This window comes from Miniopterus schreibersii (genome assembly GCF_964146895.1).
Source record: "Miniopterus schreibersii genome assembly, chromosome: 14".
Taxonomy (NCBI): domain Eukaryota; kingdom Metazoa; phylum Chordata; class Mammalia; order Chiroptera; family Miniopteridae; genus Miniopterus; species Miniopterus schreibersii.
This window is the reverse complement of record NC_138114.1, coordinates 23,520,714-23,544,977: the sequence shown is the minus strand read 5'-3', so window position 1 is coordinate 23,544,977 and position 24,264 is coordinate 23,520,714. Positions and strand designations below refer to the sequence as shown.

Sequence of the window (24,264 nt, the reverse complement as noted above, 5' to 3'; positions counted from 1 at the left end):
ATTATATTTGGTTACATCCATTTATAAGATTATCAGTGTGATTGTTTTCCTACCATTGTTTGTTTGTTTTAGTGCTGCATTTTGTTATTGATGTTTCCTGCTGATCTAAAAAATATTTTATCATCACATATTTTCAATTGTACGTATAATTCAGTGACTTGCCCACTTCTTTCTGTCTTACATCTTAACCTTGACTTCTTTCTGGTTTTCCTTTGGGCAAAACCTTAAACAGTAGGCTGAGCAGCCTTGAGGTATAGCTTTAATAAGAGCTTTGCTGAGTAATCATTTGGTGTAAAATCCCAACCAAATCCATTAGTGGAAAGAAGGAAGTAATATCTTTTCAAGGTTAACTTTCTTTGTGGCTGCTCCCACGAAACACACACAGGCACACTAAATTCAATTAACCGTTGCTTGGATTCAACTATATTTGAAGTCCATATTTCTAATAAGGAAAACAAAAATTCCATAAGGTTAAGAGAGCATATTTTCAAAGAATTGATTAATTAGAGGTTATTAAAACTGTGGAGCTTTGCTTATGTAGAAGTGCAGCCAGTCTCCCGGGAAGAAGCCTGGGAGAAGCTTGTGGGTCGGGTGGTCGGCGGATGTATTTTAACTGAAAAAGCACGCCCCTCTTTTCCTTCTTTTTCTCCTTTTTTTTATTTTTGACATTTCTAAATGTTCTCACAACCTAAGTAAATTTATGTTTTGCTTTTTGAGAGCTAGATTTTATATACTTTAAAGCAGTTATTTTGTGGGTTTTAAAATTAATTTGACAGTTTTACTTGAAAACTGAGGCAGCACTTGACTCTGCTGAAGCAGGGGCGCTTTTGAAACCTGCGGGGTGTGTAGCGGCTCTAATAAGAACCAGTCTTTCGGGGCGGCCCACCAGGTACTGCCTGGATGGTCCCTTCTCCTTCACTCAAGCCTGTTAAGAGGCAGATCATGACCCTCCTTGGAGTATTATTTACTGTCATTTTCCACTTGGAAGATCACAATCAAAATGATGGTTGTGAAATTGTGAAGCAGTGAATATGTGAAATAATGAAGAATAACAAGCACCGACTTAAGTAATTTATTTTTCTGAAAGTCTGCTAAACTTCCTATGAGAGAGTTTAATTTAAACCTCCCCTTTGCTGGGAGAGATGGCGATATTGTTCTCTGAGATCCCTGTGCGGAGTTCAGGAGAGGGAGAGAGCCCTGAAAGGAACTGGCTCAGACACCCTCACCTCTGGCTGTGCCCTCATTGGGGAAGGGGGAGAGAGCTCTCTGCAGGCCCTTTCAAAAGGACACTAATTCTTGAGGGCGCTTCCCTCATGGCCTGCTCCCCTCCCAGCAGCCCCGCCCCCTAGTACACATCTGGGTTTAGGATTTTAACATGAATTTGGGGGGGACACAGACATTCAGTCTGTGTAACTACCATCGTGGTAATGGAGCAGAAGCAAGAGACGGACGCATGAGAAGCGACGGGCTTATTTGTGGGGCAAGAGAGCAAAGACGCTCACCTGAGACTTTCCAAGTGAGTGACTAGCATTGTGGGTGTAACAAATCCAGGACTGTCCTTTGGTTTCTGAAAAGTTTCTATATATGAGGAAAACAATAGGAATGCAAAGTTTAAAAAACTAATACAGATTAAGTGTCATACCATATTATACAGTGTTATTTATATAATAAATAGCTAATAGTTTTCCAAAAGAAGGATTAGATAAGATCTTTTAAAGAACTTTCATTTAGTTAAGAGAACTGTAGCCTATTTTTCCAAGTCTTTCGTTCAGATCTTTATATTAATTTGTATCAGGCCCAGGGATATGTAATTCTTTGATTCTTGTATCCCAGGACTGTTGGTATAGTGCTGTGAGGAGCTGAAACATGAAAGAAACCTGTCAAAAATTAAACCGTCGCCTTCTGCATTTGATCCAACATACTATATATTTAGAAATATATATATATATATATATGAGATATACATAAGTATCAGAGTTACAAATCATTTTACTCTGTTATTTCATGAGTATTTTTATTATTTGCAGGTTCGATGGATGATGTACTGGATTGTTTTTGCTCTCTACACTGTGATTGAAACAGTAGCAGATCAAACAGTTGCTTGGTAAGTTCTAGTATTGAGAAAGGACCAGACTGTAGACTTGGTAGCAGGTGTCCTGAGTTCTTACCCTGCTTTTGTGCTTAAGGAAGTAATTTCAGCAAGTTACCTGATTATCCAATGTCTCATTTTCTTGATCTGGTTTCCCCATAAGAACATTACTTTTCCTACAGTCCCTCGAATAAAGGCATCTCTTTCTTCCTGTGCCACTCCCTGCCCCTCTCCCACGCATCTCCCAGGATCTGGAGTGGAGGAATTGGTTATCATTATCTTTTTTCCACGCTGATGTCTTCAGGCTATTTTTCGTTATCACTTCATAAAAGACTCGTCTTTGGACCCCCACAGCACTCCCTCCCCATCCTTAAAACTCATACCTACATTCAAACTGGGTCACATCCACGGGGACACCCACTGACCACCAGCTCCAGGCTGCTCTATTCCAAACCTCTGGGACAAAATTAAAGCGTGTTTATATCCTCAAGGATTTAGCATTTTACTGAGGAGTAAATACTTAATGGGACAACTTGAATCTCCTTGTGCTGCGTTTCAGCAGTGCGTCTCATTTCCATCTAACTCTTGCCATCACGTGGAGAAGTCCTCCTTGCAGAACCCGCAGACTCACTGCCTTGCCGATATCTTCAGCTGCACTTGCTGCACAGACCTTCAGCCTAAACGAGCCCAGTTGCTCTTCTTTACTTCTTTCCCAGGCTACTAAATGAGCTGAAAAAAATCAGTCAGTTGCTCATATAGGTATCAATTTGAACTTCACCATTCCTTTTACTTGCTTCTGATCAGTTGCTGCTTCCAATTTCCTCTTGTGCCTGTTTCGGTCGTTTACTGTTCTCTTCTTAAACTGTCTTTCTGACCTGGCTGCTCTCATCATATTCTCACGGTACATTAGGTCACATTGGATTGCTAGGAAAGAAACAAGTCATCAGATTTAAATGTTCTTAGCATCCTGCCCTTATTTATGAACTTCTCTGTACTGGATTTCCATCCGTCTTGCTCTTCCTTTGTGGTAGAGGGGTTTGGGAGGGTTTTCTGTCTATTTGTGTTTAAGTGGCAGAACACAGATTCCAAATCATGCGAGGTCTCTTAAGTGTCAGAGTTCTCTTTAAAAACTTCTCAGTTTTTTCTGATTGCAAATATAGCATATTTTATTAAAAAATAGGGCCCGCCGGGCATGGCTCAGCAGTTGAACATCAACCTAGGATCCAGGAGATCCCGGTTCAGTTCCCAGTCAGGGCACATGCCCGGGTGGCAGCTCGATCCCCAGTTGAGGGGAGTTTAGGAGGCAGCCGATCAATGACTCTCTCATCATTGAAGTTTCTCTCTCTCTCTCTCTCTCTCTCCTCCCTTCCTCTGTCTGAAATCAATAAAGATATATTTAAAAAAAAAACAACTGGCCCTGGCCAGGGGGCTCAGCTGGCTGGAGTGTCATCCTGTGCACCAGAAGCTTGCCGGTTCATTCCTGGTCAGGGCACATACCTAGGTTGTGGGTTCAGTCTCTGGTCGGAGTGTGTACAGGAAGCAACCAATCGATGTTTTTTCCTCTCTCTCCCTTCCTCTCTCTCTTAAAAAAAAAAAAAAATCAATAAAAACATATCTTCAGGTGAAGATTAAAACAAAACAAAACTGGACAATGTAGGAAACATTTGTCACAAACGGTGAAAATCTAGAAATTCCTCTGGGATTACCCTGTCGCAGAGACCCTTTGCTGACCACACAGCCGTCAGCCGTCGCTCCTCACCGCCTGATCCCCACCTGTCTCTCAGAAGGGTCCAGGTTTTTCAGTTGTTGTGTATATTAGTGCTGCTTTGACCACAGAATGTTGATCCCCTCGTGCCGTGTTAGGTAACTTGCTGTGGCAGCAAACAACCCTAAAAGCATAATAAGTTAGAAAAACATTTATTTCTTGCTCAAAATACATGAGGGTTACATGGTCGCTGCTGCTTTGCTGGGCTTGACTATTTTGTTTTTTGGGATCAAGGCTGAAGAAGCACTTGTCACGTTAAAAAGCAAACGTTTAAAGCAAGAGGTTGGGGATGAGGGAGTCAAAAGACATTTAAAATTTCTCCTTGCATGCGACATATGACACTCATACTCTGTTTGCAAAAGCAGGTCGTGCGGTTAATTAAACCCACGTCTCCCTGGGGAAGTGTACTCAGCCTACAGGGAAGGCACTGCAGAGGGGCATGGAAAGGGCCGTGGGTTAGGCCTGACCCTAACTCCCAGTCTACCACAGTGGTAATTCCGTTTCTTTTGCAAGTGAATGATTTAGGTCTGCAAAGTGCTGGAATTCTGGCCAAATGAGGGAGGGGAAGTTTTCTGGGAGTTCTGAGAAGGAGAAGGTGTGTATCTGGGCTAACATTGTACACCTGGAGCGTATAAAGCTAAGTCCTGCTCATTGGAGGCGTACCGGGCACTGCCATGGCAGCGGGCTCTGCCTGCTTCAATGCCGCCTGTGTCCTCTGAACTGCCACACTCAGTGGCAGCTTCCCTCTGCTTGCTTCAGCTGAAGACTCTCGACTAGAAGGTGTGAATCTCTGCAGGGACCAGGTTGCTCTTTCGTTAACTGATCTGTATTTAACGAAATTAATTTGTCCATTCAAACGTAGGTGTTTCTTTGCTCTCTTACTTTTACATGTGAAAACGTAACATAGCGACTGAACTTTTTAAAAAGTTTCTTGTTACTGCTCATTGTCTGTAGTTTATGTTCATAGGCTTTTTTTTTTCCCCTCCAAATTTTTTCTTGTTAGGTTCCCCCTGTACTATGAACTTAAGATTGCTTTTGTCATATGGCTGCTCTCCCCCTATACCAAAGGAGCAAGTTTAATATATAGAAAGTTCCTTCATCCACTTCTTTCTTCAAAGGAAAGGGTAAGATACATAAATTATTTCCACAAGTCATTTGTTAGACATGTATATGATCACATGCTTTATGCTACAAAAATTGTGAAATGATTACATTATGGGGGGAGTCCTATTTTTTGGCTTCTGGACACTATACTTCAATAAAATTAATATCTGTGTGTTTGGGGTCTTTCCCCAGGAGATTGATGATTATATTGTACAAGCAAAGGAACGAGGCTATGAGACGATGGTGAACTTTGGGCGGCAAGGTTTAAACTTGGCAGCTACTGCTGCTGTTACTGCAGCAGTGAAGGTAATTTTTCATTTACATTTTTTATCCAGTGGCACATTAAGTCAACGGACAAAGTAGGGTGGCTTTTTATTTCAGACCACTATAAAATGTTGGCAGAATTTTGCTCTCTGTTTGTTCTTGTATTACTGGGAAGAACACGTAGATCATTCTGGAAGCACTTTTACACATTTTCTATAAGTATTTTGAAACTCGTAATTGATCACAAAATGAGAGCTAAGTTAATAAGTAAAATGTACCGGAAAATGTCATTTTGTCATAGCTTTCCTACTTTATAACCTTAAAATAGTTTGAGTGAATCACCTTTAGTAAAGATGACCATTCTTTCTCTCTCTGTCTTTGGCGTTCTCTCTCTTGGTGGCAATATCTTGGTAGGATTTCTGGCTTACTTCTGCACGCCTACTTCAACCAATTTGAGGTAACTGATTATTCAAAATAAGGCATGAAAAAAAATTCTGTTCTTAAAACTTGAGATTTTATGTAGCCAGTACTAATGTCATGTGTTGTGTTTTGCAAGCCAAGTTATCAAATGAATGCCTTCTGTGAAAACTTGCATTGCGGCTTTTGGATTTCTTTGCATGTAGTAATTAGTGTGGTTTATTTTAAATGTGATCGCATAATTGATTTTGGTGTGTAGTATATGGAAAGAAAACAGGCTTCAGACCCAAAAAGTGCTGAGTGTGACTTTCTAAATAACCATCGACAATTTACTTAACTTCTGTATTCTGCAGTGGCTTTACGTATACAATGGGGATGATATACCTATCTGTGAGAGCATGTATAAAAGCACAGTGCTTGCCAGAATGTAGGAGGAGCCCAGTAAACATCAATATCATGTGTCTATCTCAATTCAAGGGAAAATTTGAGTTTGTTTGCTGTCAAGTTAAATTGAGACTAAAGAAGTGTATTTGCTTTTTATTGCTTAGCTTTTGAGCTAGGCTTTTAAAATTTACTTATCTTGAACTACAACAACAATGCTATGGAAATATTCTAGTTAAGTGGTGATTTTCTATAATAGCAATGGTGAAGGGATGTAAAATGTCAAGTGGAATTCTCGTTTCAGACTGATCTTTGGCTCAAGTATTACATCAACAAGATAAAAAATTGACATTATGTGCTAGAAGTGTTACATTGAGGGTTAAGTGGAAACATTAACCATACAGCACTATACATGTAAGACCAAGTCTGTTATTAATGATTATTAATGACCAGCACTTTAGTGTAGTTTGCCTCTTATTGGCTTTTAAAGGTTTTTGTTAGTATAGATATAAACAGATACTAAAATAGCAAAATTTTCAGCTTTTTAAGGATTGCTTTCCATTTTAGAAGAAGTGCATTTGCTTTTTATTTCTCGCTTAATGAAAATGCATTCGTGGTTTCCATATCTACTAAAAAAGTTCATCCAGGAGATCCAACATTCAACAGCTAGGAATTGTATAGTCAAAATAAGCGTTATCTCACAGAAATACCTCTCTGTAGAAAGGCTGTAAAAGTGGTACTATGCCCGTGCTTCTCTGTCTTTCTTTTTTGTGATTCATTGTTTGTTTTTATTTATATATTTAACAACTTAAAACCACCTCCTCCCTTCAAAGGCAGGAAGCAGGGAGCATAAAAATCATCTAAGTGGCCACTGCAAGACAAACACTTATCCCATAATTTGAATTCCTTATAGAACTTTCCCTTCTTGTTTGTGATTTCATGATCCTTTTGTTATCAAGGTCACTGTACATGAGGCAGCCCTTGCCGTTCTCAGCGTGAGCACAGGAAGGTTGACTTCAGCCATCCCGGATTTTATTCATTAGAAATAGTCATTAAATATGCTGAACGTAACATCGTGGTAACATTGTTTGCTTCAAGTTGTACTGTACCTGCTTTAAAATAGGTGAAATTAATCTCATCTCTGGAGATGTCAAAGAAAGACACCGTGATGGAAGAATCACTGAACCAGACACTTCGTGCCGAGGAATAAATTGAAACTGAAATAGGAAATAGGTCAAGTTTGAGGAGAAACTGCAAAAGCCAGTAGTAGGATTTGAGAATTATTTAAAATGTTTACAATATATAGTTTTTTAAAAATACCCTTCAGGCTAAAAATGTTTGGACTCCTGGTGTGACCTTTAAATATTAGTAATGCCCCTGACTAGGTTTCCCAGGTTGAACCGCCTGAGCATGTTAGAGATGAAAATGGGAATCTAATAGAGCATTTATTACACCGTAAAGCAATTTTCTGAAAATGTTACTCAGTTCTATGACCTCATTACCAGGCATCTGTTCACAAGGTCAGTGTACGAGTTTATTTTGGCTGAGCAAAGCATAAACATATGAAGGACCTTCAAGGATTTTGCTGAGGATGTTCAGCATTCCGTAGCTTTTCACATGAGAAATGCAGGTGGCTTTTGTGCACATGAACACTACTGCCGGATGAAGGGCAAGTTAATATGACTGTTAGTCATATTAACCATCTCTTAGAATTTTCTCTGGCAGCCTTTGATGAATTATTTAGCAGATATTATTTTCAAAAAATCAATCATCACAGAAATTAGAGCCTTCCTTACAGGTAAAATTGATGAACTCTAATTGACTTTAAGTGTTCATGATTAGGTCAGAGATCCTGACATCTTGCTGTCTGCTTTAGTGGCTTTGTTTGTGAAAAGATTTGAGGATACTTAGCTGCTTATTAGCAGTTTAAAAAAGAAAGCAGTTGTTCAGACAATGGGGGAATAAGGTCATACTGTTTCCCTATTGTCTAGGAAGCAGAATGTTATAATGAATTCCATAATTCCTTAGCAGTTAGGTTATCTGCATTTTTTTAGCCCTGATCCTGCCACAAATTAGCCATGATGTTTGAGGCAAATCATCACTGATCTCTCTTAAGTATTCATTTTCTTACCCGTAAAACAAAGGAGTGAAACTTGACTTCTGAAACCCCTTATATCTCTTAAGAGCGGTGCTCAGTGGGGTTGACTTTGCCTCCCAAGGGACATTTGGCAATGTCTGGAAACATTTTGGATTGTCACACCTCAGGTGCTGCTACTGGCCTCTGGGGGTAGAAACCAGGGATACTACTTCGTGTCTTACGGTTTACAGAACAGTTTCCCTACAACAAAAAATTATCCTTCCCAAAATAGCAGTAGTGCTGAGGTTGAGAAAGGATGAGTCAGAAAAAGCTAAAAGGATATATAAATATGTAGAGGTAGTTTTGGTGGTGGATTACAAATAATTTTTCTTCTGTACGTTTTTCTCCATTATAAATATTCTTTAATAAACATATTTTGTTTCATCTTAAAACCACTAAAATATATTATTCACTTAATGCAAATGCAGTCAATTCTGTTCTAGACTTGATCAGATTAATTGTTGACTGTCCAGAGGGAGAAGAGATTTCCCTAAAACCTGGGAGCTAGCCTTATCTGCAATTATAATGTGGTATGTCCAGGATCAGCAGAAACAGAGCTTAATGGCTGTTCATTAATGAGCAGTATAGTAAGAATCGTTCTTTAAAAGATTGTTTATATGCTTGTAAGCTTATAAAGCATTACTGATTATGATTTTAAATTCTTAATTAAAATGTGAAGATAATAGATTGAAGGTTTTATACAAAGGTGCTGAAAAGCACAATAAATTCCCCTTATTTAACACAAAATATAATTTTAATGTGATGTTTAACCAAGAAATAAAGTTATTTCAACAAAGGCATAATTTTTTTTTTTTTCCCAAAGGAAAACCTTTTAAGGCAGAATTGTTTGGGTGTAAAAAAAAGGGTCCCTTTTCACAAATGCCAACCATGTACCTGGATACCTGAGTAGACATCCAGACATCCTAGTGCCCTTGGATGTAAATGAGCTCTGTGTGGGGACTGCTCAGAGAGCTCTTTCTCAGCTGAAGAATTCTTCCCAGAGCTTCATGGTGCTGGATGTGGACCCAGCCCTTCCATCCAGTCAACCCCTATGGTGTTCTCAGTTTCTTAAGTGGATGTTCTGGGTCCATCCAGATTCAAACCCCGAGAACTTTGAGCCAGTGAAGGGTTTAGGCACATTTCTGCTACTGGTGATCAGTCTTAATGTAAAATATTCTACAGAATACTTCTTTAATTACTTTGATGTTTACATTCACATCATAAACTTTCTGTTACTTTCTCTTTGATTTTTAGGATCAATTTTAACATACACAGTGTCCATGCAATTCTGCAGAAAATAGGGTATAAAATGCTGGGATATAGAAAATCCTTATGGCTGGTAACTTTCTTTCTCCTTATCAGCTGAGACTGCTGTGTGGAACCCAGTTATTTTTATTGAAGATACAGACCCTTTAATGAAATAATTTCTTTTCACAATTCAAAAAAATTATAGTAGAACTACAAAGCTTAAGTGGGGTAAGGCATTTGGTTTCGACATAATATATCACTGACTCAGAATAGCTGAATCAAGACCTTTTCCTTCAGTGTAAAATACATGTTAGCAATAACCTTCAAATGTTTGTAGTGCCGTAGGCTTTGAAATTTAGAGATAAACCATTATGGATGAGTTTCTATGGTAACTTTATAACTAAAGGCAGTCATAAACTGAGACATATGTGAGGAGAAATAACTGTAAAAAACCACTAGAAGAATATGTTTAATCCAGCTATAAATAAGAAATGAGTCATCTATATGCTATGTAAATTTTCAAAGTGAGTAAATTTAGAAATTATTTTTTTTCTCTTTACAAAGCTTTATACTTTGAGGGGAAATCTAATTATGTCTGAAAGGCTCAGAAATGCCCCTTTCTGAGCTGTACAATGATGTAATCATTGAACTTTCTGCAGTGATGGAAGTGTCCTGTATTTGTATAATCAAATACTGTAGCCACCAGCCACATGTGGCTACTGAACATGTGAAATGCGGCCAGTGCAATTTAAAGACCTAGATTTTTAGTTTATTTAATTTTAGTTAATTTAAATTTAAATATCTACTTGTGTTCAGTGTCTACCATATTGTTAAGATGACAAAGTCAGCCCGGCCAGCGTGGCTCAGTGGTTGAGCATCGACCTAGGATCTAGGAGATCACGGTTCGATTCCCAGTCAGGGCACGTGCCCGGGTTGCGGGCCGATCCCCAGCAGGGTGTGTGCAGGAGGCAGCCGATCAATGACTCTCTCATATCATTGATGTTCTATCTCTCCCTCTCCCTTCCTCTCTCTGAAATCAATAAAGACATATTAAAAAAAAAAAAAAAAAAAAAGATGACAAAGTCAAATTGCATAGTACTAGATAGGCCTTGCCAGAGAGTGAATTCATTAACAGAATGTCATTTTGCATCCAAGATTCTTAGGCTCTTAAATGTTTTTAACCCTGTTCTAGGTAGAGACATTACCGCTCCTGACTTAGTTTAGCTTAAACCAGTATCTCTCTTTAAGGAGTTCTTCTAAATCATAAACTTAAGCCCCAAGTGCTAGTTTTAAGAGAGAGCAAAATTATGGGCGCTATTTACCCCGAGAGTGAGCTCATTATACATTTTTTACACTTTAAGTTTAAATACAAAGTTGAAATGCTTGGGGGTGGAATGGACTGATGTCTACAATTCACTTTGAAATGCATTAAAAAATATTTGATGGATGGATACATGACAGATATGTGATAAAATAAAATAAAAAATGTGAGTGATCTATGGTGTTCACTATACAGTTCTTTCAACTTTTCTGAAAGTTTCATAATAAAGTGAGTAAGTTTCATGATAAAATGTTGGGGGAAATGTTCAGTGTAAGCATACGAAATATTTTAAACTGTGCTTTTCTTTCTTGGATCTGTGACTTCTCTGTTAAATAGAGCCAAGGGGCAATCACCGAGCGGTTGCGGAGTTTCAGCATGCACGACCTGACAGCCATCCAAGGGGATGAGCACGGGGGACAGAGGCCGTACCCGCCTCTACCAGAAACGAAAAAGAGAAGCAAGCCAGCCCCCGGTGAGGCAGCAGGTGGGACTCTTTGTTTTAATACGTCTTTCTTTCACAACTGGGATTTTGAGTCAAGATGGGTAGAAAATAATTCCTGGTAACTGAATTTGGGTAGACAGAATTTACTTTTAAGCTTGTATTTTTGAGTTTTCACTTCCCTGTGGTTAGTGCATGCCTCTTGTTGACTCTGGAGATAATCCAATTAAGAAAGTAGCGGTCGCTGTTTGTGCTGCCACGAGTTTTTAGAAGCCTTGGGTGTGGTTACCAGCACCTCCCCACCGCCGGTACTAGTTTTGACCTGCGATCAGTACTCCCTGTCCTTAAACTGTAGTGACATCTAAGGAGTTTCACAGTTAAACATTCTTTACTATAAGTACTCTGAACAAATAAGGATATTGACTCACAAGATAAAAAGTTTTAAGTGGGTGACAAAAGATGACTCAGTTTGAAAGTAGGATTACTCCAGTGGAAAATGTGTTGAAATTACATGTATTTCTAGTTCAAGAACGAACTTGTAGGCATATTCTAATGTAAATCCTGAGCATGTCATAGTTGATATATCCTAAACTTTAATAAAAAAAATTATCTTACACATAAATAAGAAGACATCGTTCCTTAGTCATTTTATCACATATAAGAAAGTTTTAGTTCAAGGCTCAGCTGAGAACTGAGATCTTCAGGACCTGTCTTATTAATGTATTATTAAGTCCATAAGGTACAGGGCTACTTGATGGTTTTGTTTTTTAAGTAGGAGTTTTCTTTTGAGGGAGATTAAAAGTCATCCTTTATAATTAAAACCAATTTGGTCCTGTCCAGGTAGCTCAGTTGGTTAGAGCTTCATCTGAATACGCCAAGGTTGTGGGTTCGATCAGGGCACATACAGGAATCGGCCAATGAATGCTTAAATAAGTGGAACAGCAAATCGGTGTTACTCTCTCACTCTCTACCCACCCCTTCTCTCTCTCTCTCTAAAATCACAAATAAGTAAATATTTTTAAAATAATGAAACCAATTTGAAAAATAAAATAACAGTCTCTTCTCGTTGGGGAAAAATAGTGAACTTTCTTCTAAGCTCTCCCTCGAATGAGAAACTACAAAGTTGGTGGCTATTATCTAAGAGGTAGTAAGGGAGCATTGGCCATTGATTAAGGTAGTAATATCTTTAAGAGTGAGGAACCACTGAACTTTAAACCATCATCCTTAATACGTAAATAATGTAAAAGTAGTTCCTAATATGGGCATTTTCTTAATATTAGGTATACTGGTTTTGATTATGGGGTCTGCTGTATTATTTAGCTGATTTGGACCAGTTATCTGAGCCTTTATCAGCAATTTATTCATAATTATACCTTAGAATTGGTTTAAGAATTATATTCCAATTTTTTAAATGAAAACAGGATTATATATAGGAAAATCCCTAATACTATTTTTATGGTATTCATCTATTAAATTTAAAATGGTGTGGCTAAAGTATTTTAAGATAGTGAGGTGCTATTTAGTTCTTTTGTTAAAGTTCAAACCATGAAATTGAAATAACTGAAGATTTATAAAAATGTGAAGTAAGTGGTGACAGTACAAAAAAGGGTATTTGTTCAGTTATGAAATTAAAATTTTAATATGCATTACTTTACCCAACTTTCCTACAGAATAGTATATATGATGAGTTTTCTTCCCTAAAGAAAAAAAATTAACCAAAACTTTCTCTCGACGATATTTTTAATAAAGTAGAATGGTTCCAGGAGAGGAATCAGTGAAGAGAAGATAGTAATAGATATCTAGAGAGTCTTGAGTCTGGATATACATGGAATTTATCTAATGAGAAAGGCTGCTTTTCAGATTGGTGGGAGAAAGATTAAAAAGTGGTGCTAGGATAACTACTGGGCTTAGAAGGTGGGATAAGGAATGAAGTTATACCTCTACCTCAAACCTCTGATCAAAATAAATTTTGAAAAGATTAAGACTGAAAGGTAAGAAATTAAACCATATAGTAGGAGTATTTTAATACTCCCAGGATAGATCAAACTTCTTAAGCATGACATCAAAACCAGAAAATGTAAGGGAAAAGTTTGAGAGATTTTTCTACCAGATAAGGGAAGGGGAAAGGCAAGAACCCTTATAAGCCAGTTATTGTCAATTTTATCAATGAATACACCTGATCAATTAATACATGAAAAATATATTTAGCCTCAAATAATTTTTGTTCACCAGATTGGCAAAAAATATTTTTAATTAATAGTGCTCTGTTGTAACTAGCTAGTTGTCTATTGCTGTGTAATTAGTTACCTCCAAACAGTGACTTTTTTAAAAATCGTGGTCATTTATTTTGTTCATAATCCGGGGTGGGTGGTGACTGGGGCTCAGCAAGGCAGTTCTTGCATCTACAGTCAAACAGCAGCGGAGGTGGAGTCATAATCGGAAAGGCTTCTTCACTCGCAAGTCTGCTGTTTGAGCTGGAAAGAGACAGGCTAAAACAGTTGGGGCTGCCCTCGCCCGTTTGGCTCAGTGGTTAGAGCGATGGCCCTCGGTTGCTCGGGTCTGCTGTTGGATTCCGGTCAAGGGCACCTACCTCGGTTGCAGGCTGGATCCCCAGTCCCCGTCAGGGCGCATGTGGGAGGCAACCGATCAGTGTGTCTCTTTCACATCGATATTTCTCTCTCTCAATCTCTCTCTCTCCCTCCCCCCCTCTCCTCCCCCTTCCCCCCCGAAAAGCAGTGGAGTTGGGGCTTCTCGGGCATCTCTCTCTCTCCATGGTCTCTGAGGCTCACTGCACTTCTCACCTGGCAGCTGAAGGCTCCCAGAGCCAGTGTCCCAAGAGAAGAGTGTCAGAATTTGTGGACATGTTTCAAAACCACCACTACAAGAATGTTGGGAAACAAACAGTCATATACTTTTTATGAGAGTTTAAAGTGGAATAATCCTTTTGGATGGTAATCTGGCAAAATAATTATCAAAGTTTATCCTCTCTAAAGCAAGAAACTTCTAGAAATACGCCGTAAGGAAGTAATCCCACAGTGTTCAAAAAGGTGCATGTACAAGAATGTTCCTCTCGTTGTTTATAATAACAAAATGTTGGAACAAACCAAATACCTAAGAGAAATGGTTAAGCAGAAAGGTGGTTTATTAGCCATGAAAAATAATAATGTCAGTTTTACTTACTGACATGAAAATATAACCAGATTGTGGGAGCATAAACAATAACAGTGGAACAGTGGTTATAATCCTGGGCCATAGAGACACAGTAGATAGATGAAATGCATTAATATACGTAGTTATTTTTCAAATGAGCATACAGAGTAGAGAGTCTGGGAGGATGTTACTAAAATATTAACAGTGTTTAGCTCTGAGTAGAATTTTAATGATTTTGTAAAAAATTCAACCTATCACTGAAAATTAGAAATAAAACAACAGCACTCCCTTTTGAAAAATAATTAGGTACTCATTTTTTTATCATGAATTTTTTTCTATTTCATTTATTTCCAAAATTCCTCAAGAAAAAAATAAATAAATTGGTTGGTTTTTAAGTGTGAGAATTACATTCACATTGCAAAGTCTGTTTACTGGTTCATGTGATCAGTACATTTAGCTCAGAAGCTCTGATAGTTCATACAAGCAAACTCAAATATCTGGAAAAGCGGTTCCCTTTGAAAACTCACCATGCCCTGCTCTGAGTAGTTGGAGTTTAGCTGATCCAGAGAAGTCCTCCTGCTTTGATGAAATTATTCAAATCTGCATGTTGTCAGTATGGGAGGAAAAAGAGCTCCCTCCGCATGCTTTCTTGTAAGACAATGGACGCCTTGAACATGAAGTTCACGTCCCTTGAAAGAACATCATATTTTGATAAGTGGAAATATCTGCAAAGAACCCACTGCCCCCATATTAGTTGCAAGTGGTTCAGCATTCAATTTTAATACCAGTGCATACAGAGATTTTTTAATTTATTTCAGGTGCTTTACATATTTATTTAATCCTTAAGATGACTATGCAGGTTAAGTATTTTTTCCTAAATTTGTAAAAGAACAAACTGAGACTTAAGGAGATTATATTATTTATTAAAGGCTACATACTCAATGACAGAAATGAGGTATCCAAGGTTCCTAAGCTAATTTTTATTCTTTTTAATTTATAATGAGGCTACATTTAGTAAGACACTTGGGCTGAAACCATGAATTCAAATAATTAGAGCAGGAAGGGATCTTAGAGATGCTTTAGTCAAAGGTGGCAAATAGGTGACATGCCTGCTCCCTGCTCCCATGCCCATGGTGACAGGCATTGCTAATGGACTGTGGCACTTTCCCACACTGGCTCAGACAGCTGGCTCGGAGTTGGCACTGACATAGAAACCCATTCATCGTCTCATCTGTCTCACCACCTTGCCAGATAAGAAAGCAGGCCTGGAGAAAGGCACAGCTCCGGGTCTCACAGCTGATAGATGGCAAAGTACTCATTTCTCCTCACATGGGTCCAGGACTCCTTCCACCACAATAGCTAAGGCTCCTTCCAAGCCAAACTCTCGATGATTCTGCACTTACATTAATACATGGAAACTGTTTAGAACAGTGCCCAGTACATGCTAAGTACTGGATCAATATTGACTATTTTAAGGAGAGAAAACGTAGAATCTGCCAACTCTAAGCTGTACAGACTGTGAATAAAACCAGGTCAGTTTGCAAAAGGATCTGCTAGTTTTCTAAAATGGTCACAGAGCTGTGGGCTGAAGCTAGCCCAAGAGCTGCGGCCTCCGGCCCGGAGGGTGGGGGGGGGGGCAGCACAGGCTCCCCATTCTTCGGCCCCCAGTCACTGCTTCTCAGGAATATGCGTGGAAGGCACCGCACTGAGGGTTCTCTCCAGGCTAGATTCATGATTTAAAGCAGCCTTAGCATTGCCTTTGTATGGCACCAACCAGCACTATCCCACCAGTTTACCTTGCCCGGGCTTGGCAGACCCCTAAACCTTTCAGCCAACTGACTCCCTGAGTTCCTGCTCGATTCGGCACCCCAATTTGGGATTCTCTCATAATCTCAGGTCTCCCTCTCGTCCTCCAAAGACTTTTAAATACTCACATAACATTGACTAACATTCTTTTTAGCACTCACAGCAAAATTTTCATGCATACTCATTTCCAGGTATGAAGTGGAATAGAAAATTCATATTTTAGTGAGGATATTTGGCTTGACTCCTTCCCCTCTTTTGGCTGCGGGGATTTGTTTACTAAGTTGCCAAGTTAAACTTAATATTTCACCTCCCACATTTGGCTACTTTCTCTGTCTTCACTCCTTGGACCTCGTCATTTCCGACCTACCATATTGCAGTAACCCCCCTGCTTTCAGTCTCATCCACTTGTGATTTATTCTCCAAAGTGCAAGAATATTTTAAAGAATCCAGATCTTATCATGTCACCCTTCTGCTTAACATGCTTCAGTGCTCCGCCCTCCCCCACTGCTCGCTGATGAAATCCAGACTCAATAGCGTGTGGTATATTAGCTCCCGGCCTTGTTCCCACTCCGCCATGTGCTGGCTTTATAGAATCATGAGCCTTTCAGGATTTCTCTTAGTCACCACCTCCTACAAGAAGTCTTCTTTCACAGCCCACGTCCCCCGCCCCCGGGCTGAGTGAGTTCTCTTACTGTGTGCTCCAGTAGCACCTCGTCCTTACCTTCCATTTGTGGCATCTCTTACAGGATTGATGCCCAGTAGAGTCTGTCTCCCCTATTGGATTATAAGTATCTTAGGGTAGAAAATGACAGTTGTGTCTTTCTTGTCATTTTATTCCCATGATTTAACACACTGCCTCACACATAGTAGAATTTTTCAAGTATTTGTAGAAGAAAGAATGAAGTCCTCACTTTCCCTGGAACCGTAATTAGAAAGCTAGTAAGGCCCCGGCCATATGGCTCCGTTGGCTGGAACGTTGCCCTGTACACGGAAAGGCTGCGGGTTCGATTCCCTTTCAGGGCACTTGCCTAGGTTGCCGGTTCAATCCTGGGCCAGGGCACTTATGGGAGGTAACCGAGCAATGTTTTTTCTCTCACATCGATGTTTCTCTCTCACTCCCCCTTCTCCTCTCTTTCAAAATCAATAAAAATATATCCTTGGGTGAGGATTTTTTTAAAAAGCTAGTAAGATTTTTCTCACTGAAATTAGGAAACACAGAAAGAGTAAGATTTATGTGTAATCATCTTTTGAATGAAATTCCAATTCCTAAATCATATAAAACAAGAGACGATTAAAATATCAAGGGTCATGTTTTCTGAACTGTAGTCTGTGCTTCCATCTGTGGCCTTAGAGAACTTTCTGGTCACAGAGCTTCCTCTTTGACTCAATTCCTCATTTTCTGTTTTACTTTAGTTGTATTAGATTGGGATCAGGAATATTATATAAGTAGTAGCAATAAGAAAAATCTAGAAATGACAACCTGAAGACATTTTTTCTGGTTTATTTTCCCCAATTGTAGAAGTAATACAATTTTTAAATTAAAATTTGGCAGATTTTAAAAAAAGGAAAAATGAACTTAAAATCATCTAAAAGCCCACATCCACGAGATGCAGTGGGGTCATTTTTACGTTTTTCTTTGGTTTCTATATGTACATTCCCCCCCACCACACTTAATATTGTATCAGGAGCGTTTTCCCAGGACTACTAATCCATCCCCTCCCTGGGCCACACTGGCCTCCTTATGCTTCCCCTGGCCCAGGGCCTTTGCACATGCTGTCTCTGCTCCCTACAACCTACTTCCTTGGACTGCTGCAGGAAAACAAAGGATCCTGGCCTCAATAATGACTGATTCTACTCCCAAATCCTTCCTAATTTCTAGTGTAGAAATCTGGCAGCATAAAATTGTACTAATTTAATAATACAAAGATATTTGTCTTATGTACTCACTTATTATACAAAGATATTTGTCTTATTACAAGACTAAGAGGCTTATTAACAACTTGTGGTTTGCTTAGTGAGTCTCCAGTTAAGTGTCCTGGGAGAGCAGATTAATGAACATTTAGTATCTTTTTCTTCACACACAGGAAGCCCATCTCTTATCCCCTTCTGATCCTGGAAAACCTGCTGGTTTTTTCTCACCTTTTTTTTTTTTTTTGGTTAATGCTTATGCAAGGATAGTTTTTTTTTCATTGCTTTTCAGAGAGAATGGGAGAGGGAGGGAGAGAGGGAGGGAGGGAGGGAGGGAGGGAGGGATGTGAGAGACACATCGACCAGTTGCCTCCTGCACGCACCCCAAGCTGGTGTGGGGAGCGAACCCGCAACCGAGGTACGTGCCCTTGACTGAGAGTCGAACCTACCACCCTTCAGTTCACAGGCTGACGCCCTAACCACTGAGCACCACCGGCCAGGACTGTGGTTGTTTTTAATAGGAGAACTGTAACCTCACCTCTGTCTTTATAACCTGGCGCTCTGGTTGCCTTGTGCCTTATACTTGGGCCCCTCCTTTGCCCCATCCAGGCGCTGGTTCTCAAAGTGTAGGCGCTACACCAGTAGCACAGGCATCACCTGGGAACTGGTTAGAAATGTAGAATCTCGGTTCATCTCACGCCCAGCAATCTGCATATTAACGAACATGTTCTCCAGGTGACTCGTAATAATCTGCTAAAGTTTGAGAGCATCTGCTTCAGAAATAGGAACGATCTTGTCCCTGAACCCCAGCGTCAGGATGCGCTCAGACTTCCTGACTGCCCAGAGGTCGGCGTATTTGCTAACGTTAAGTCTGTGGCTACACACAGCAGCCGGTTAGCACAGCCACACAATCTCTTACTGCCCTTCCTGACACTGCCTCGTTTTGTGACTAACATCTGGCGTCATAGCCTGTGGTGTTTCTAATCACTGTAGCCTGTCTGGGTTTTATCTCAGCGGCTGCAGCAGTGATGGTTCAACAGCTCTATCACCTGCCCCCAGTGAACTTGCCCAAAATTCTAAGCCCTTTGTGTCTTATATGGCTGTGGAAGTTCACCCTGGCATTCCTAATCTGGACAAAAGGTTTGCCACGTGGGGTGCGGAAAACCCTTAATTCCTAACTAAAGTCAAAGGTACAAGTGACAGACCAAAACACACAGTTGCTTAGGTTCTTTAGAATTCACGAAAAGGAGAGAGGGCGGGAAGAGACTTCTTACTATATATCTATTTATATTCTTTGATTTATTTATTTTTTTGAACAAGATAAATGTGTGACCTATTCAAAAATTACTTTTATTTATTCTTAAAAATGCACAGTAAAGAATGGTCAGGGAAAAATTCCTGGAAGAAATGAGAGTGAGCTTTGTCTAGAATAGTGCAAGGGGCACATTGCAGGGAGAAAGGGGAGGAGTAGCCAGGCAAATGCAGGCCACGCAGGCAGCACTGCCTGGCATCTTCTTACCAAAACGTGCTGGTCTTGACAACTCGTTTAGGTTATGGAATCCCGCTCAAAGATGGGGATGAGAAGACAGATGAAGAAGCGGACGGCCCATATTCAGACGACGAGATGGTAACACACAAAGGGCTTCGAAGATCACAAAGCATGAAGTCTGTGAAAAGCGTGAAGGCCCGCAAAGAGGTCAGTCCATTACAGAGTTGTTTTCATAGTGATTAATATTGAAGGATTTCCCTGCTGCATTATCATTCAGCATATTAATGATCCATAAATGAAGGACTGGAATGGCAGAGCCCCAGTTATTTTTAAAATTCTTTATTCAGATCAGATATATTAAGATCTCTGGAAATTTAGAAATTCCTAGTCTTCCACTATACGTAGAAAATGGCACTCTCACATAGCAAATGATATGATTGTCATAAATACCCAGTACTAGCCCTACGCATAAGCAAAAAAAGCAACTAACAAAATTAAGTACATAGTTTGCTTTGAACCAGAGCACATGAGGATTAAATAGTAACAGTTTGTAATTATATATTGTTTTTGTGCCCATAAAGCAGTGGAGGATTCCAGGGAATGGCCTCAGATTACTGCGAGCAGTGTACCAAGCAAAACCTAAATAATAACAGTTAGTGTTTTTGTTATTAGTGGTAATAATCAGCATATATCCAACATAGAACCAATGTTGTCTTCTGCAGACAAACTTATAGAATAATTATTTATATCAGAAAAGTTAAAAAGTGATTACTGTGATTATGAACTATTAAATCTTAAATAATTTCAAAAAGTAATCATCTAATTTGTAATAACACATTTCTCTCTTCAGGCACGGTATGGGTCACTGAAGTATAGAGTAAAGAAGAGACCACAGGTGTATTTTTAGCCATGTGTGCTTCAAGTATCCCAAGACAAATTATGCTAACGCATCAACTTTTTTCCCTAACCATTATATTCAGGATTTACACATTAAAATAATGCAATAAATTGTGGCGGTGATAGGGTTTACTTTCATCAACTTAAATACTTTTTATTTCTTTAACAATTACGTTCAAATCTTGACTACTAAAGGTAGCTATGCAAAATATATATATCAGAAATAATAGAAAATTATGTTAACTATTTTCAAATTCATGAACAACATTGAGTGCCTGGGATATCAGAGGAAACACAAACCCACAGTATACTTGAAAAGAGTCTTTTTATGGTTCAAGATACACCAGCCTTTGTGGTGTTGTATTGTTTACCTCCATTTATGTTGCAGCTGTCGCATGAGGAAAGTCATTAAATAGGCCTCTGATCCAGCAGTGACAGCACAGGGGCATGATGTGAGCTAAAGTATGTTTTATATATTCTTAAATTTTTACTTTTTTAATCCTTTATGGTTTTCCCACCATCAACTGAAAGTTTTCAAAACAAATATTTGAAAACCAGGTATTCACATAGCACTTTTATTCCTGACTAGTTTTGCACACTTGAAAATTGTTTACTTATTTTATGACTGTACATTTTAAGTTTTGCTGACACTGTCTTTATTATTTGTCATATTCTGACATGTAAGATTTATGCCTTGAGTTACATCATCTCCTTTCCTGTGGGTTTTGTTTGTTAAATTTGCTGATTTTAATAGTATAAATATAGCTAATTTTTTTAGCTATTTTTAATTATCTCCTTACAGATAAATTATTTTGGTCATTAACCATTCTTCTATACTTAGCTATACATTGTAGTTGAACTCAGCATGTTTTTTATTAACATTGGTTACATTCTCAGATTTTAAAAGTGGTAGCTTCTATAAAATAGAGTCTGAGACCAGTGTAGCACTTAGGTTTCTTCTAATTAATGAAAATATCTAACAGCCAATCCATTCACAAGCTTGGCACTTATGTGTGCTTCTGATTAATAAATCTGGCATTAGCTAGAATCACTTGAATCACTTCTTTTCTGGATGAGATAATTTCCTGAAGATAGCTGCCAATGCAAAATACAGATGTCGTTAATCTCACATATTAGAAGCTATTAAAAGAGATACTAGAACAATGTCATTTTTCTTAATCCAAGCTATTTTTGAGTCACTGGACTATGAGGGATTTTTAGGTTGCATTATGAACTCCCAAGTCAATAGATTTCTGGTGATGGTTTTAGTGATCAGTAATGAAATTTGTACAATTATACTTGTTCAGGTAACTTACTTGACAATTCTACTTGTTTGTCCAAAAGAAAAAACAAAGAGAGAGATTTGTTAAGATCTTCGACCTTACTACCTTTTAAGAAATGAAGCCAGGTGCCAGTGTGTATTCAGAACCTCTTCAGAGTGTTGGCAAAGAGCAGAATGTTTACTCAGGATTACCTTAGTATAATTCAGACACTTCTCTTGATACAGGTCTTAAAATATTTTCTAGATTATCTCACATTCTTGATATTTAATGACAAATAAAAATTCATTCAACTTCTTTTCTCCCAAAGTTTATTTCTATGAGTATTTTCACCTACTTTACCTTGACTAATTAATTTTTAGCCTCTTAATTTCTGGAAAGACTCTTTAATTTGTGTTCAAAATTCCTATGAATTCTGGTGATAAACTCTTGGAAGAGAGTTTTATTTATATTGCATAATCCTAGACTTATCAATATAAATGCTACATCTTGCTTTCTTTCTTGTCAAATTACCTGGCAAGATCATGTAAGTGACTTTGTATCAAAAACATTACCTATGGGGTCTGATTTGCACCATTTTATCATTTTCAAGTCCAATTCCATTATTATACCTATTCTCTAATCATAGTAAGCTCATACTTTTCTCAATTGGAGGAATTACGCAGCCCTCTGCACTTCTAGAATCAAAACATTTAATCAAAGACAACACCATTTTCAAAGAGGTAATGCAAGTCCTTCTGTTTAATCGTATCTGTCCACACAGTGCTTCCTCCGATATATTTCTGCTGGTTACCTCCTTAAATACGGTGATATTATTTTGCTATTCTGTCATTTCCTTCTTCCTCTCCTTTTCTTACATTTCTTAAATTTTGCTTCTTTTATGTATGGTAGCATGCCCTTTCCTTTGAATTTTGTGTGATAAGGTTATACATTTTAGTTTCTTTTAAGGTAGAGCAGGTCATGTTTTGTTTCTCTGCTTTTAAGTTTCCTGCTTCTAGAAGAGGTAAATTTATCCCCAGACCACAGTGCCTTGCTTTCCCGCCACCACCACTTGGTGAATGGGCATCAGATGCTGCACAAGCCTATTTAAGCTACTATTTTGATAGCTGTTAAAGTTTATCCAGAAATTGTAGCCATTTTATCATATATACATTCAACTTGTTCATTAATATCAACTATTTCCAGAGTTTGGGAGTAAGAATTGATCTATCCTTTAGTTTATTTTTTCTGGTATAAAAAATGAGCCAGAAATAAGCCTAATTGCTAAGTAATTAACTACGTAAACCTGCCTGGGTCCTGCATCAGATTTCCTCCATACACTTCACTATATGTACGTGGATTTGGCTAGAAAATGATACTGCCAGCATGACTAATTACGAATACTTGACTACATAGATTGATGGAACAAAATTATTAAAGTATTTTCAGGGAACTTAATCCATATATCACCACCAAAGATTTCTACAGTGTTATAAAGTATGTAAATATTCTAAAATTTCTGTAAGACATTGGTTAAGCAAATATATTTACTTTCCTTTTTTTTTTTCTTTTTCTTTTGGAATAACACAGTTTATGCTTCTGGAATGCTTGAACTTTTGTGTTATCAAAAACAATACAATAGTATCTTATCTTTAATATCAATAATTTGTATGTTTAATTGTAATGGACTAAATTTTTTATTTTATCAGGAGTATTAGGAGTTAATATGTATTAGAAAGCAATTTCCTGTTTTCTCCTATGTGGGCTGATTGACTTGCAAGACTAGTAGTTAAATTTTGAGATCATTGTTAGTGTGGTACTCAGTGTATATTTCTTAATAAACAGCATTTAAGAGTAAAGTTTTCTGAAAGGAAAATACAGCTTTTTTTCTCTAAATATTTTTAAGATATAATCTTCCAAGGCATCCTGCAGATTTAATGTGTATTAATTCTTTAAATGTTGACCATGAATTAACATTTTTCCTTCTAAAACCTTTTAAATCTATGTACTTTAATAGTTAAGAAAAAGCAGTTTTGCGAACTCTTTGTAAAGTCTATCTTTAGGCCTAATATAGGGGTAATTTTACAGTTGTGTTTTTGAAAACTTTAATATAAAATAAACTCATTTTATTAGTGACAACTTGTGCTGGTTTTTTGTTCTTGTGTCAGAGTACATATGTTGGGTTACATGAATTGATATTATTTATTAAGTATGATTTGATTAAATAATGGACAACATATGCACACACTTAAGATTACAAATCACAGAGCAAATTACAAAAACCACATACATTCTGGAATGCTCATCCATAAGATTAGAAGAAACACTGAATTGTTAAATTTGGACATTGGAAAGGGAAGGCAGGGAAAAACAATTAGTAGAGAAATCCTAGCCGTCAATTTGTTTTGGTTAGATGCCTCAGGCATAAAATACAACACAAAATTTAGTTCTGTGTATCCTGGGACTGTTCCGAGGTTTCATCAGTTGTAAAGTCATGCATCTGTTTGCCTCATATTTAAGCTTTAGAGGAAAATCCTGTTTAAAAAAGTTTCTTTGTGTGACTTCATTTTGGTATATAGTGTGTGATAAA

At 38.2% G+C, this 24,264-nt stretch overlaps 1 protein-coding gene across 1 annotated transcript in view; it reads left to right on the top strand.

Moving 5' to 3' along the window:
- The window catches only part of REEP3 (receptor accessory protein 3), a 75,339-nt gene extending 51,528 nt beyond the window's left edge, over nt 1-23,811 (top strand). Inside the window, exons 3-8 of the mRNA XM_081157782.1 lie at nt 2,028-2,104; nt 4,858-4,978; nt 5,151-5,264; nt 11,063-11,210; nt 19,580-19,725; nt 20,369-23,811. Coding sequence (XP_081013908.1) covers nt 2,028-2,104; nt 4,858-4,978; nt 5,151-5,264; nt 11,063-11,210; nt 19,580-19,725; nt 20,369-20,425 — 663 coding nt within the window. The 3' untranslated portion in view covers nt 20,426-23,811. The remainder of the gene's footprint in view (nt 1-2,027; nt 2,105-4,857; nt 4,979-5,150; nt 5,265-11,062; nt 11,211-19,579; nt 19,726-20,368) is intronic.
- Nucleotides 23,812-24,264: the final 453 nt, after the last annotated feature.